At 37.8% G+C, this 14,314-nt stretch overlaps 1 protein-coding gene across 2 annotated transcripts; it reads right to left on the bottom strand.

Annotated features, from left to right (window-relative positions):
• Positions 1-218: 218 nt before the first annotated feature.
• gtpbp10 (GTP-binding protein 10 (putative)) lies at positions 219-13,860 on the bottom strand. Of its 2 annotated transcripts, XR_014031828.1 has the most exons (11): positions 13,639-13,860; positions 12,468-12,661; positions 9,887-9,978; positions 9,539-9,683; positions 9,177-9,250; positions 8,185-8,237; positions 3,490-3,597; positions 3,332-3,409; positions 2,565-2,688; positions 792-2,136; positions 417-536 (listed from the first exon to the last, which is right to left on the bottom strand). XR_014031828.1 is itself a non-coding variant. In XM_081389242.1 (10 exons), the coding sequence occupies exons 1-10, from the start codon at positions 13,669-13,671 to the stop codon at positions 1,895-1,897; spliced, it is 1,143 nt and encodes a 380-aa protein (XP_081245368.1). In that variant the 5' UTR covers positions 13,672-13,860; the 3' UTR covers positions 219-1,894. The 2 variants fall into 2 exon arrangements, 1 of the variants encoding a protein (XP_081245368.1); XM_081389242.1 differs by having other exon boundaries at positions 219-2,136.
• Positions 13,861-14,314: the final 454 nt, after the last annotated feature.

Consider the following 14,314-nt stretch of genomic DNA (forward strand, 5'->3'; position numbering starts at 1 on the left):
GTCATCTTGGTGCTTTGCTTTCTTTTGCTAGTGAGTTAATCTTAAGAAATCACTCTAATCACTTCCCTATGTCTGACTACAGTTCAATGCCAAAGAACTACATCTATCTTCAGCTTTCTGGGATATGATAGCTAAATGTGTATTTTTAATGAAAAGAGCTGAACATTTTAAGTTTATATTCATTCATTTACAATCAATGTTATTCTTAGAGTTAATTATAACAATTTATAAAGAAGCAATTTATTGTCAAACTCTTTAATAATGTTAGATTCACACATTCTCTGTGGAGGTTAAGGCAAATATTTGCCATATCTGAGTCTTTTCAATGTTATTAATCACTGCATGAATACTATGGTCTGTAAAATACTAATCTAACCTTGAAATGTTCTTTTTAATATAAATCACAAAACAGTTTTGCAAGTAATCAGTTTAATAAATATGACTAAAAAGTGTGTTTGAATGTGAATATAATATATATGTGAATATGCATACAAATTTGACAGATGAAAACGGCAAACTCCGAAACCGCTCACTGTCTGAGTTTGGCCCTGTCCCAAATAGCACACTTCATATGCACTTTCGGTCTTGTGTCTGTTAAGTCCATGAGACCATTGGGTGTCCAATTAGTCATTTTAGGTCTCAGAAGGGTGATCGCGGGCGCCCCTTTTGTAGTCGATATGCGGCAGCAGACTACTTCCCTACAGTCAAAGTGCCGTTACGTCACAAAAGTGCACTTGTGTTTAAGCTGCCATTTGGGACAGGGCCTATATCATGAAAAGGAGCCTATGCACCCTGGTTTGGCCTGCAATTGAAACCACCTGCAAGATTTTAGTTCCATCTAGTGGCATATGGTGGAGCTGCTACTTGTCTGCAGGTGAACAAAAGGACATACACATTTATGTTAGATATGATGAAAAATATCACGAGGAAGGTTTTCTGATAAACAGCATAACAATAAAAACTACTTTAGAACTCAGAAAGCAAACATTTGCACTAACTTTGTCTTAAATGCTCGGTCAAGTGATGATTGGTTTAATAATGCCACGCCACCACAACCGTTACCATAGAAATAATAACAAGGAATTATATATTTATTGTAACATGAATGTTAAAAATGAATTTCAAAATAAAGATGAAATGTTAAAATCCCTTTGAACTTATGATTCCAGAATTTCAGCTTGCAGACTTACAAAAAAAACAACAACAGTCAAATCGGTTTCTCTGCTTTGACATCTTGACCAAACTTTAATTCATACTTGGATTTGGTAAACATGTGACTTTTTTTTTGCTTCACAGTTCATCCTTCCATTCACTCTCACTCTTTCACAATATCTGGTAAAGTATAATCTAGTCTGAAACAAATCAATGAAGGCATGAGATACCTACATCACAAAAAGTAGCATGAAATCTCAGCAGATGGCAGTAGAGCTCCGATTCTGTCATACGTTTTTCCGCAAAATGCAAGACTTGAAAAACAGTGACGCGAACTTGATGATAAGTAAAACTCCGGGCAGTCACTCTCAATAGACTTAACTCAAATTTATATGATTATGCCTTTTTAGTGTCTTTGGGGGAAAAAAGGTCTCCCAGCCTGTTCAACTGAACAATTTCCCAAAACCCCTTTAAAACCAGCAAACCAGACCAGCCTGATCTGACTGGGAGACTAGCTAAAACCAACTTTAAACACTACATGAATGCACAGTTACATTGAAATGTAAAGACATATAAGGCACAAACACTAGTCTATACAACCTAGACTGATTTGTTAAATGAAAAACATGCAATTTGTGTTCCTTTTTAGCCACACATTGAATATTTCACAGGTCAGCAAATGTTCAACAGTATCCCTGAGGATTGTTTATGGACTGCCATACCTAAACCTGAATATGTGACCTCAGGTTGGTTGAGGAAACCCCCAGCTGGGTATGGATGAAGTGGGAATCTCCCTTCTCAACTTGAGCAGCTTCTCACTGCGCTGACCCTCAGTTTCTATGTCATCCTGCTCCTCAAGTGATTGACGAATGAGGGACTTGAGCAAGGGCAGGCCAAGGCCAGTCGTGGCAGAGACTGGGACGATGTGCATAAAACGCATTAGTGTTTTAGGGGTGACGTCCTCAGGAAAGATGTGGCTTGATTCTAGGGAAAGCAGAGCATCACTCTAAAGTTATCAATCAAGGAAAAATGCAGAAAAATGTAAAGGTCAGTGCAGTGGAACAATCACATTAGGCCTGCATTTCAGCAAAATGTACTTGTGGTAGAAACTTGAGACTGCTAAAATGGTCAAGTACAAATCACCATCTTTATAGAAAAATTGCAGTACAAACTTGTGTAATGAATGGTCATTCTCAAGAGTGCTTTTAAAAAAATTGCATGAAAAATAATGCAACCACCTTGTTGGTAAAAGCATGTGTCATGATATGAAATTTCTGACGCACCTGTTATATACCGGAAATAACACAAAACAAAGGCTAATTCTAAACTAATATACACATCCGTGACTAATATTCATGATATTACCTATATAATAGTCCCTAAATAACTTGTTTGCTTCCAATAATACCTACCGTCCTGGTTCTCCAAGTGAGCTTCCAGCTCTCTGAGCCGGCCCTGAGCCTCAGGGAGGTCCATCTTATTTATGACAAGGATGGCTGGCTTGTCTAACAGTTCCTCCTTATACAACTCCAGCTCCTGATCAACAGAAAAGTTCAAGAGCAAGTTATGCAGCAAAATCTTGTATACCGAAGCATTTCATTGAGAAAAGCAGTAGTGTTTTAATTAGTTCACATGTGACATGGGTTATGTGTGTGTGTGTGTGTGTGTGTGTGTGTGTGTGTGTGTGTGTGTGTGTGTGTGTGTGTGTACACTACTTTTTAAAGGTTTGGGGTTGGTATGAGTTATTTAATGTTATTGAAAGATGTCTCGTGTTCACTAAAGCTACATTTATTTTATAAAAAACAACTGACCTAAAAAAATACAGTAAAAGTAATATTGTGAAATGTTACAATTTAAAATAACTGTTTTCTATTTTAATATATTGGATAATGTAATTTATTTCTGTAATGGCAAAGCTAAATTTTCAGTAGCTATTATTAGCTTAAAGAATATTATTTTCAATGTTGAAAACAGTTGTGCTGCCTATTTATTTATGATTATTTCATGAAAAGAAAGTACAAAAGAAAAGCAATTTATTTGAAATAGCAATCTTTTGTAATTTTTTAAATGTCTTTATTGCTTTTGACCAATTCAATGCATTCTTGCCGGAAAAAATTACTGCCTTTTCTTTTTTTTTATCTTAACCCCCAAACTTAGGAATGGGAGTGTATATATTTACCTTGGTTAAAAGCAGTACAGTTTCAAATGCAGACCTAAACGGGGTGTTACTACCTAGCTGAAACCCACAGATATCGACCTGAAACATCAGAACATGAGATTACTGTACAACTCTCCCAGTAACATTAAGTTCACAACATAACAGACTGAACGCATTACCACAAACATAAGCTGCTTGGTTCTTTCCACATGCTTGAGAAACTTGTGTCCCATGCCTTTATTCACGTGAGCACCTTCAATGAGTCCTGGTAAGTCTGCCACTGAAACCTTCAGAGAAAAATAACTTCTGTAACTCATTCTGACATCAGTCTGAAGAAGTGTGAATTATAAGACACAACATGCAATATAAAATCACATTTGCTAAAGATCTGGGCCCGTATTCATAAAGATTCTAAGAATCCTCTCAGAAAACTCTTAATTTAGCTTAAAAACTTTTATGTAGGAGTCTTAGCTTAAGAGTGATTCGGGACCGATCTGAGAGCAACTCTGAGTAAGGAAAATACAAAAACTTTTATCTTAGTGAGGAGGCGGGGTTGACCCCGTTGCTGTGTATGACACAATCTTTTGAAGACTGTGATTGGTTGGTTGTCCAAGAAGGAAAAAAAAAAGTGATTTTAAGTATAGGGTCTATTCTAAGCCTCCACTTTGAACTTACATGCGTAATTTTTCCTATTTGATCGTTCTCTCTCACACACACACACATTATATATGTGTATATAAATCCTTTTTTTATTTACCATGCTGTTGATTTTCTATAAGGTATTTGATTGCTTAGAATGATAAAAATTGTTCCACTCTTTCCAGTTACACTGATTGCTGGCATGTCTATTTAAGCGGTGGTTTGAATGTTGGTTTTAATGTATCAAACATGGAATTTTCCCAGTTGCCAAATATCGTAATGTAGTGATTACTTTCATTTCAGGCGCTATGGCATTTCTGCGCTGTGTCGGAGATATTAGCGTGTCTCTAAAAAGATCTCACAAACATCATCCCAGCACGATCTAATCTATAGCGTCTTATTAACTCACTGTCATCCATTGTCTGCAACACATTTCTCCCTCTTCGTCTTTCTGCCATTTTCTCCTCTGCTAAAGAAACTCTTAAGCCTCTTAAAAGTCCTCATCCGTGTTCCTAACAATTTTGACCTTAAGACCTCTTTTAAGGGTTAAGATGCTTTCTGAATTACTTTTTTCTTTACTAGGAGTTTTTCTTTAATTTTAAGAGTAAACGCCCACATTTCTAAGATTTTTCTTAGAATTTTGTCACTAGGAGCTACTCTTTGCATTAAGATTCTTTATGAATACGGGCCCTGTTTATTTTAAATGTGACAAATTTTTGGTTTAAATCTTGGTTTAACAGTATATTGTAATTTTGGTTTAATTCTCTTTATGGGAGAAGGTCAAAACCAAGCTTGTCAATCAGTATGCAGAATAAATCTAATTTAGTTATATCCTTAAATTAAAAACAAAGACTTCACGCAATATGGTCTTCTGAACAGGCATGTCACTGTTGTAACTACATTAAGTAATGACATGATAGCATCTTGCTGAGATGAGTGAATGTTATGTATGGCGACAAATCAATGACAAAATTAACGGAGAGCACAACTGATGCTTGCGCGCGCACTCGCAGTAAATGAAACGGGAACTCGCGAGCTCATTCAAACCCTGCGTGCGCGAATGACATCTCCTCTGCACACAATACAAGCCCTCGCGCGTGCATGATTACTCCCCACGCTCTCGTGCTTGATCTCATCTGGGCTGCTTCTTTTGCTCACTCAAACTCTTATTTTTGGCAGTCGAGGGGCGGGACTTACTGTTTTAATAACCTCAAATGTCATTGGTTACTTCCCCTTTTCCGGAAGTCAGTTGTGATTGGACGCCTGTCCAATGGCCCGTAATTCACTTGACTTCAGACATGATATTTGTTTTATTTATTTATATTAATGTGTAATGTGATTTAATGCATTGGTAATATAGAACAGATTCTTACCAGATACTTTATTAACAGAAAGTCTTATTAGTGATTGCATTGTGTTGTTTAGAGATATTTACTGACTGTAATGACGCATTTCCATGGTTATTAGCATTGTAAATTACCAAAATTCTTATACATTTTTACATTTTATATTTATAACACTATGATTTGTGTTATTGGCTTTAACATATCTAAAAGAAATTGGAGAAAAATGCAAAGTCATATTTGCTGTAGTTCACCATGACTAAAAAGTGTGTTTGAATGTGAATATAATATATATGTGAATATGCATACAAATTTGACAGATGAAAACGGCAAACTCCGAAACCGCTCACTGTCTGAGTTTGGCCATTACGACTATACTCCCATTCACCGCTATTAACGTTTACCCAACCAAAATTATATTGGATCTGAGAACCTCAGAAATGTAAAAGTGTCCATTAAATAGTTGTAAATATAACAAGGGCTTTGGATGAAAGACAAATTACTTGTTTTTTAATATTTCTATTAGATGTAAAAGGGGTTCTGGCAGCATGAATGCATTTATTTATTTATTTAGATATTTTATGTTCAGATGGGGTGTAATCATTTATGCTGTGTACTGTACTTGCCTCATACTTTCTATTATTAGGTTATTCGTTTACAAAAAGTTAGATGATTAAGATCACTATATGTTGTAATTTCTACTTTGCTGGGTTTAAACTGGGTTTAATAATTTGCTGGGTTTAATTTTGTTCCTCTGTATTCTGTGGCAAATTCTGGAAAGGCATTTGTAAGCTTTAATTAATGCTGTGTACTGTCTCTTAACTTGAGAAGCCAGAACCCCTTTTACATTTAAAAGAAAATATAATGAACCATTTATATTACGTAAAAATGTATAAGAATTTTGGTAGATTTACAATGCTAATAACCGTGGAAATGCGTCATTACAGTCTGTAAATATCTCTTAACAACACAATGCAATTACTAGTAAGACTTCCTGTTAATAAAGTATCTGGTAAGAATCTATTCTATATTAACAATACATTAAATCACATTACACATTAATATAAATAAATAAAACAAATTAAGTGATGTCTCATGTCTGAAGTCAAGGACAGGCGTCCAATGACATTGTAACCAATGACATTTGAGGTTATTAAAGGGCACCTATTATGACTCTTTTCACAAGATGTAAAGTAAGTCTCTGATGTCCCCAGAGTATGTATGTGAAGTTTTAGCTCAAAATACCCAACAGATCATTTTTTACAGCATGTTTAAATTGTCATTTTTTTGGGGCTCAGAAAAACGCGCTGTTTTAGTGTGTGCCCTTTAAATGCAAATGGGCTTTATGCACAGCTGCACTACTTCCTGAACTTCAGGCAGGTCCTTTGTTTCCTGTCTGCCATTATTGGACCACCTGATTAATCCAGGTGGTCAGGCACACCTGGATTAATCAGTTTGTCCAATAAAGGCAGACAGGAAACAAAGGACCTGCCTGAATTTCAGGAAGTGGTGCAGCTGTGCATAAAGCCCATTGACTGCTGCTGCCGGCACAGGGGGCGGAGCCTCACGAGCTCGCACTCAGAAGAACCAGAAGAACAATTTCAACAGAAACTCTCAGTTGCGGTGTTCATTTCGACTCGGAGTCAGACAGTAATGCCAACAGAGCCAGAGAATATATACTGTATAGAGATAGAACAGGTAGTTTAGTTTAATTATGGTTATAATTTATTTGTCATCTGCTTTTATCCACTATTAATACAAGCCTGCTGTAGCAAACCCAGTCCGAATGATGACCAAAATATACTGATGAGTTCAGTGAAGTTTATTGTACATCACACAAAAGATGAGCGTTAGTTTTACTCCAGAGAGTCACAGTAAGAGCTGAATAAACACAGTATAAGATGTGAGAATTAAAGTCTTATCCATAAACTCTCTCTCTCTCCCTTTCATTATCATCTACATACACAGCGAAGTACACAAAACACTCGTTACAACTAACAGTAAACAAATATAAACACACCTTTTCAGTGGGTGCTAAATAAACTGGTAAACCTTATATCCGTAAAACGACTCGATGAGCTGTGATAAAGAGCGCGCTCTCACTTTCATTTCTGCCGTGGTCAGTAACGTTAGTCCTGTCGCTCCGGAGACTGTAAGCTGGATCACAAACAGTACAGATCCATCCTCGAGTAACAACGAGAGTAAATGAAGACTGCTATGTTTATTCTTACATCCAACAACAACACACCTCAATCGCTTAGGAGACATTCTTGTCTACAGCTGCTCAAGCGTCGAACAATGGCGGACTCTGTGTCCAGCTCACTCAGGGCGGGTCTATGCTCAAACTGAAGTGTCACTCAACAGTCCTGGGAGGGGCTTGCACAATTCTACGTCACATTGCACCAAATCTGAGAACAGCTCATTCTGAGACAGTGCTTATGATTTATTGAGATTGTAAAAAAAACACTGGGTGGATTTTTATCATTCTAGGGTGGTTTTGCTCACACACTGCCAACACACATTTATGTTCAAACACCATGTAAAAGTGAATTTTGCATAATAGGTGCCCTTTAAAACAGTAAGTCCCGCCCCTCGACTGCCAAAAATAAAAGTGTTTGAGCGAGCAAAAGCAGCAGGCGAGAGAAGATCAAGCGCCAGAGCGTGGGGAATGATCAAGCGAGGGCTTGTATTGCGTGCAGAGGAAATGTCATGCGTGCGCGCAGGGTTTGAATGAGCTCGCGAGTTCCCGTTTCCTCGCATGTAGATCTGTTATCCTCTCGCGAAAGTCATTTACTGCGCGCGCTAGCATCAGTTGTGCGCTCCGTTAATTTTGTCATTGATTTGCCGCCATAGTTATGAGTTCAGCACATTTTGAAGAGCATTTCATCCTACCTGCTTGTGGTCATCATACATGATCTTTCCGATTTCAGGTCTTAAAGTTGTAACTGAGGGGAAAAGGGGATAATTGTAAAAACAGCAATATATATCATATATGCAACATTCTTCCACTTTCAACTGCTTTTTTCCCTGTAAATTTCTTATTATGTGTAAATATTTGTAAGACAAAAAAAATATTTAACAACTGAGACATAAACTGAACACATTTCACAGACATTTGATGAACAGAAATGAAATGAGTCCCGGAAAGGGAGGCCAATATCACAAGCAGCAGTGAGTATCTGGTGTGGCTAGCAGATGCTTTAAGAGCTATAGTGCATCTCATCCTCACTGACTGCAGCAAATTTGTCAGTTCTTGCTGTGAGATGTTACTCCACTTCCACCAAGGCACTTGCAAGCTCACGTCTGAGGGGACACAATGTTACATGTGTTTTGGCACTGCAAACATGATCAACTGCCCTTACATTATGGACATTACAGTTTATTGCTCTGTTCACATCTGCAGTCCTCATGCCTCCCTGCAGCAGGACTATGGCATGTTCACACAGGTGATTGGGGACCCTGGGCATCTTTCTTCTCGTGTTTTTCCAGAGTCAGCGAAAAGGTCTCTTTAATGTCCCAAGTTATTGAATGAATGAGGCATTTTGTATAGCGCTTTCACATGTACTACTGTACACCCAACGCACTTTACTATCATATCAGGGGATCTCTCCTCAACCACCACCAGTGTGCAGCATCCACTTGGATGATGCGACAGCAGTCACAGAACAGCGGCGCCAGTGCACTCACCACACATCAGCTAAAGGTGGAGAGGAGAGAGTGATAGAGCCAATTCAGTGGATGGGGATGATTAGGCGGCCATGATTGTCTAGGGACAATGGATAGAATTTGGCCAGGACACGGATGGACGGACGGACAGACGGATGGATATTTCAACTTTTCACTACGTTGTTTTAACTAATTTGTAACTAATTTTCAGTACTCACAGGGATAGCTGGCAATCATTGGTGTAGCATGAGACAAGGCAGTCAGCAAGGAGGATTTGCCTGCATTGGGAAACCTGTCAAAATAACACAAGCCTATCAAACCTGTAAAAAAATGTTTGATGTGTGTGAGTGAAATACACAGAAAAACAATAACACAAGGAGGGTCACAAAGAATGACACATAGCAGTTTTTTTTATGACAAAACATCACAATCAATAAAGTTTTTACATACCAAGTATAGTTTAATTATGCATTATATTTTTTGTGCATTTTTCCTACATCATGTTTAGCTCTTTATGTGTTTTACTTTTGACAACAATACTTCCCACCCCAGTCCACATTCTGTGTAGAGATTCTCTCACCCTACAAGTCCAAGATCTGCAATGAGTTTAAGGTCCAGCCGAATATGTCTGGTTTGACCTTTACTGGGTAAGAACCCAGAGTGAAGAGAGCCACCATGACCACCTCTAGCCACCAAAAGTCTGTCTCCTTCACAGTTCAACTCCCCTAAAATGAAAAGCATAAAATGTTCAATGACACAGAGTACACTGTGAAAAGGAACAAACAACACAAATTGGAATTTGATATAAATTTTCAAATGTGAGAGAAAATGTGTAGAAAAACATCAAACAAAGAAGTGAAGTGATATGAGGGATGTGAAAGGAAAACATTGGATGATCTAGATGTTAGAGAGGTGTAAATGGAATTACCTAGTATTCTCCCCCCATCCGTTGTGACACTGATCCCAGTAGGTGCGAATACCTGGGTGTCCTCTCCTTTCGCCCCTCTCAGAGCATAAATACTGACAAACACACCACAATACTTAGTCTCTACTCTCTATACTACAAAATCAGCACAATACAAATCAGATTCAACAGCTCTCAAAATCAGGTTTTAAAAGTCAATAAACAGCTTTCTGTGAGAAGCAGTCCAAAAGTAAGTGTTTATTTACTGACTTGTGCACATTCTCTTAAATGAAACATACATCTGCACATTTAAATCTGAAACGATACACATGCAAATCAAAGAAATTGTCCACAGAATCATCTCCTCCTGGTATGTTCAGTGTGCTGATTTTCTTGGTGTATGCAAACAATGAAAATGTCTTGCATTTATCATAATCTGAACAGGTGGAACTCAAGAATATTTAATGAATAACGACTAAGTGTTCCTCACAAAACTTTTAAAGATTTGCAAAGATTTTTGCACTACTTTAATGGACTTTATGGAGCTTGCCATTTGGGTTCGCAGTTTCGTTATATGACAAAACAAGCTTGGACATTCTGCTAAATACAGTGAGGAAAATAAGTATTTGAACACCCTACTATTTTGCAAGTTCTCCCACTTAGAAATCATGGAGGGGTCTGATATTGTCATCGTAGGTGCATGTCCACTGTGAGAGACATAATCTAAAAAAAAAAAAATCCAGAAATCAATATATGATTTTTTAACTATTTATTTGTATGATACAGCTGCAAATAAGTATTTAAACACCTGTCTATCAGCTAGAATTCTGACCCTCAAAGACCTGTTAGTCTGCCTTTAAAATGTCCACCTCCACTCCATTTATTATCCTAAATTAGATGCACCTGTTTGAGGTCGTTAGCTGCATAAAGACACCTGTCCACCCCATACAATCAGTAAGAATCCAACTACTAACATGGCCAAGACCAAAGAGCTGTCCAAAGACACTAGAGACAAAATTGTACACCTCCACAAGGCTGGAAAGGGCTACGGGGAAATTGCCAAGCAGCTTGGTGAAAAAAGGTCCACTGTTGGAGCAATCATTAGAAAATGGAAGAAGCTAAACATGACTGTCAATCTCCCTCGGACTGGGGCTCCATGCAAGATCTCACCTCGTGGGGTCTCAATGATCCTAAGAAAGGTGAGAAATCAGCCCAGAACTACACGGGAGGAGCTGGTCAATGACCTGAAAAGAGCTGGGACCACCGTTTCCAAGGTTACTGTTGGTAATACACTAAGACGTCATGGTTTGAAATCATGCATGGCACGGAAGGTTCCCCTGCTTAAACCAGCACATGTCAAGGCCTGTCTTAAGTTTGCCAATGACCATTTGGATGATCCAGAGGAGTCATGGGAGAAAGTCATGTGGTCAGATGAGACCAAAATAGAACTTTTTGGTCATAATTCAACTAAACGTGTTTGGAGGAAGAAGAATGATGAGTACCATCCCAAGAACACCATCCCTACTGTGAAGCATGGGGGTGGTAGCATCATGCTTTGGGGGTGTTTTTCTGCACATAGGACAGGGCGACTGCACTGTATTAATGAGAGGATGACCGGGGCCATGTATTGCGAGATTTTGGGGAACAACCTCCTTCCCTCAGTTAGAGCATTGAAGAAGGGTCGAGGCTGGGTCTTCCAACATGACAATGACCCGAAGCACACAGCCAGGATAACCAAGGAGTGGCTCTGTAAGAAGCATATCAAGGTTCTGGCGTGGCCTAGCCAGTCTCCAAACCTAAACCCAATAGAGAATCTTTGGAGGGAGCTCAAACTCCGTGTTTCTCAGCGACAGCCCAGAAACCTGACTGATCTAGAGAAGATCTGTGTGGAGGAGTGGGCCAAAATCCCTCCTGCAGTGTGTGCAAACCTGGTGAAAAACTACAGGAAAGGTTTGACCTCTGTAATTGAAAACAAAGGCTACTGTACCAAATATTAACATTGATTTTCTCAGGTGTTCAAATACTTATTTGTAGCTGTATCAAACAAATAAATAGTTAAAAAATCATACATTGTGATTTCTGGATTTTTTTTTTTTTTTGATTATGTCTCTCACAGTGGACACAGTGGCACCTACGATGACAATTTCAGACCCCTCCATGATTTCTAAGTGGGAGAACTTGCAAAATAGCAGGGTGTTCAAATACTTATTTTCCTCACTGTATCTTGAAAATTCAATAGACTGATAGCAACTATTTAAAAGATTGTGAGTAAGCCTTCACAATATTAGAACAAGACCTCCTTACATCAAATTCACCAGACAAAAGAATAACACCTAAAATGCATTTCTCACTCCAACACAATCCATCAATAGGAGAGATCACACAATATGTTACTGCAAAAATAGGGCCCTGTGACATGACATGACAGATTATGTGTTTATACAGTATATGTTGTAGATTAAAAACATAATATATTGAAAAGACAAAAATACTATTATATTATGCCTATAATATACAAGAAATTCCTACTATTGCCTTTCAGAGGAATTACTGACAATTTCCATTTCTCTCACCCTTATACTCTTTCTAAGAAAAAATGTCTCACCTGCTGTTTGAACCAACACCTGCAGTGAATCGTTTGTTAGGGTGTTTGTCCTTGATTTGCTTTAACATAGTGCCTTTTTTGGCCACCACAAACACGTCTCCACCATTTCCCCCATTTCCCCCTAAACGGGGCAAACCCATTCCTCCGCTTCCACCCCTCACATACAGCCGTATATTATCCACAAAGTTGCCATACTGAAATAAAAGAGATGCAGAATTAGTTAAGTTCACGAAAGTATTTGTATTTTACTTTTGAACGCATGGAAATTTTCAATCATAAAGACATTTATTTTTCTGGTGTTGACATGACAGTACAATGAAAAATATATTCATTTGTGTTCCGAAGATGAACAAAGGTCTTACAGGTTTGGAATGACAGGAGGGTCAGTAATTAATGACAGAAATGTCATTTTTGGGTGAACTAACAATTTAAAGTCACGTTTTGCGTTTGTGGTTCAGATAAATCATACATTTCACATACGTGTTTTATGCTATTGTTGTTTGTTTGTTTATTAAGAATGTTTTCTCATAAACCCAACCTAAATGAACCTTCAACTGCATAAGAACAGAGCCCTAAAATGATGTCCCTTTGAAGCGAGACCTGAGTGAGCAGGAAATACGTCTTGCTTAGGTACCTCAATCCTCGAGAGTCGAGGGAGGATAAAGGATACCACACACGCCTCGTCAACATTACGCACTTTGCAGCATACTCAGTTTCATTAATTAAAGTGTGTCTGTTCTGGGCCTCTGGGACAGACAAACGTCAAGATTACAGCAGTTCAAATCAGGAAAATTACCAACAGGCTACTCATTCACGTCATCACACAACAGCCAGCGCTAACCCCATAGTGAGAATAGCCAATAAAACGCATTCATTTATGAAAATAGTCCTATAGGCTATAGCCCACTCTGAAAAAGACAAAATAAGGAATTCTTAAATCAGATTTATGGATAATGTTAATTAGAACAGTGTGCCAGCTCGATTTCTACTCATTTCACCACAAGATGACAATATGCTAAACATGTTAGTGTGTAGCATCATGTTTATAACAGTTATAATCATATAGTAATTTGTTACACGGTCTGTTAATGACACAGAAACTGAGCATGTGAAGGTCGGGCCACCTATGACTTCCTAAATGTCATTCTATAAATTTGCCAACGTTACTAACCTTGCGGAAGCAAGCTCTGCTTGTCCAGACCATCCCGAAACAACTCCTCAAGTCAGATATTGCCCTGAACTGGCACACAAAGAATCTATATGTTTTTACTTCCAACGTTCCTTATTCAGCATTGCTGAGGTGAAGGACCAAACACCATAGACCAAACACGTGTGTGCTTCCGGAAACATGGCGATGTGTGCCGTGATTGGCTGCAAATGCTGTCCATGTTTCCGCCTCACCCAGTCAGAACTAAACTAAAAATACATTTTTAAAAACATTTTATTATTTGCATTTTATTCCCTGTTAACCGTAGTTACAAACACAATAATATTTGTTTACATAATACAAACTAAAATATTTTCTCAATAAAATACAATTATTAACTTTTTCATAAATAATGTCATTTTTTAATAATTAAAAATAAACAACAAACATACCGGAAAATAGCCATACAACATACAAAACATAATAATAATTAATAATTTCTGAACATTGACTCTCAGTCTTTAATCACCTTTTTCAGGTGAATAACAGATAGTTTAAAATTGTTTACATGTAAACAAATTTGATATTAACACAAAAAACAGAGATGAAAAATTAACATAAGTAAGAAATTTACTTTTGCTTATAAATGTTCAGTGATATCTTCCAAAGATTTCAGAATTTTGGCACAATTTTGTCTCTA

Source organism: Scardinius erythrophthalmus, assembly GCF_964197995.2.
Source record: "Scardinius erythrophthalmus genome assembly, chromosome: 16".
Classification (NCBI taxonomy): Eukaryota; Metazoa; Chordata; class Actinopteri; order Cypriniformes; family Leuciscidae; genus Scardinius; species Scardinius erythrophthalmus.

What these genes read in the sequence shown, in the direction of transcription:
- gtpbp10 (XM_081389242.1), bottom strand. Translation starts at nt 13,671, where the DNA reads ATGGTCTGGACAAGCAGAGCTTGCTTCCGCAAG. An exon ending in GCAGATCTTGGACTTGTAGG is followed by an intron (nt 9,251 to 9,538) that starts GTGAGAGAATCT and finishes TTATTTTGACAG; the next exon opens with GTTTCCCAATGCAGGCAAAT. An exon ending in TGTATGATGACCACAAGCAG is followed by an intron (nt 3,598 to 8,184) that starts GTAGGATGAAAT and finishes TTTTCTCTGAAG; the next exon opens with GTTTCAGTGGCAGACTTACC.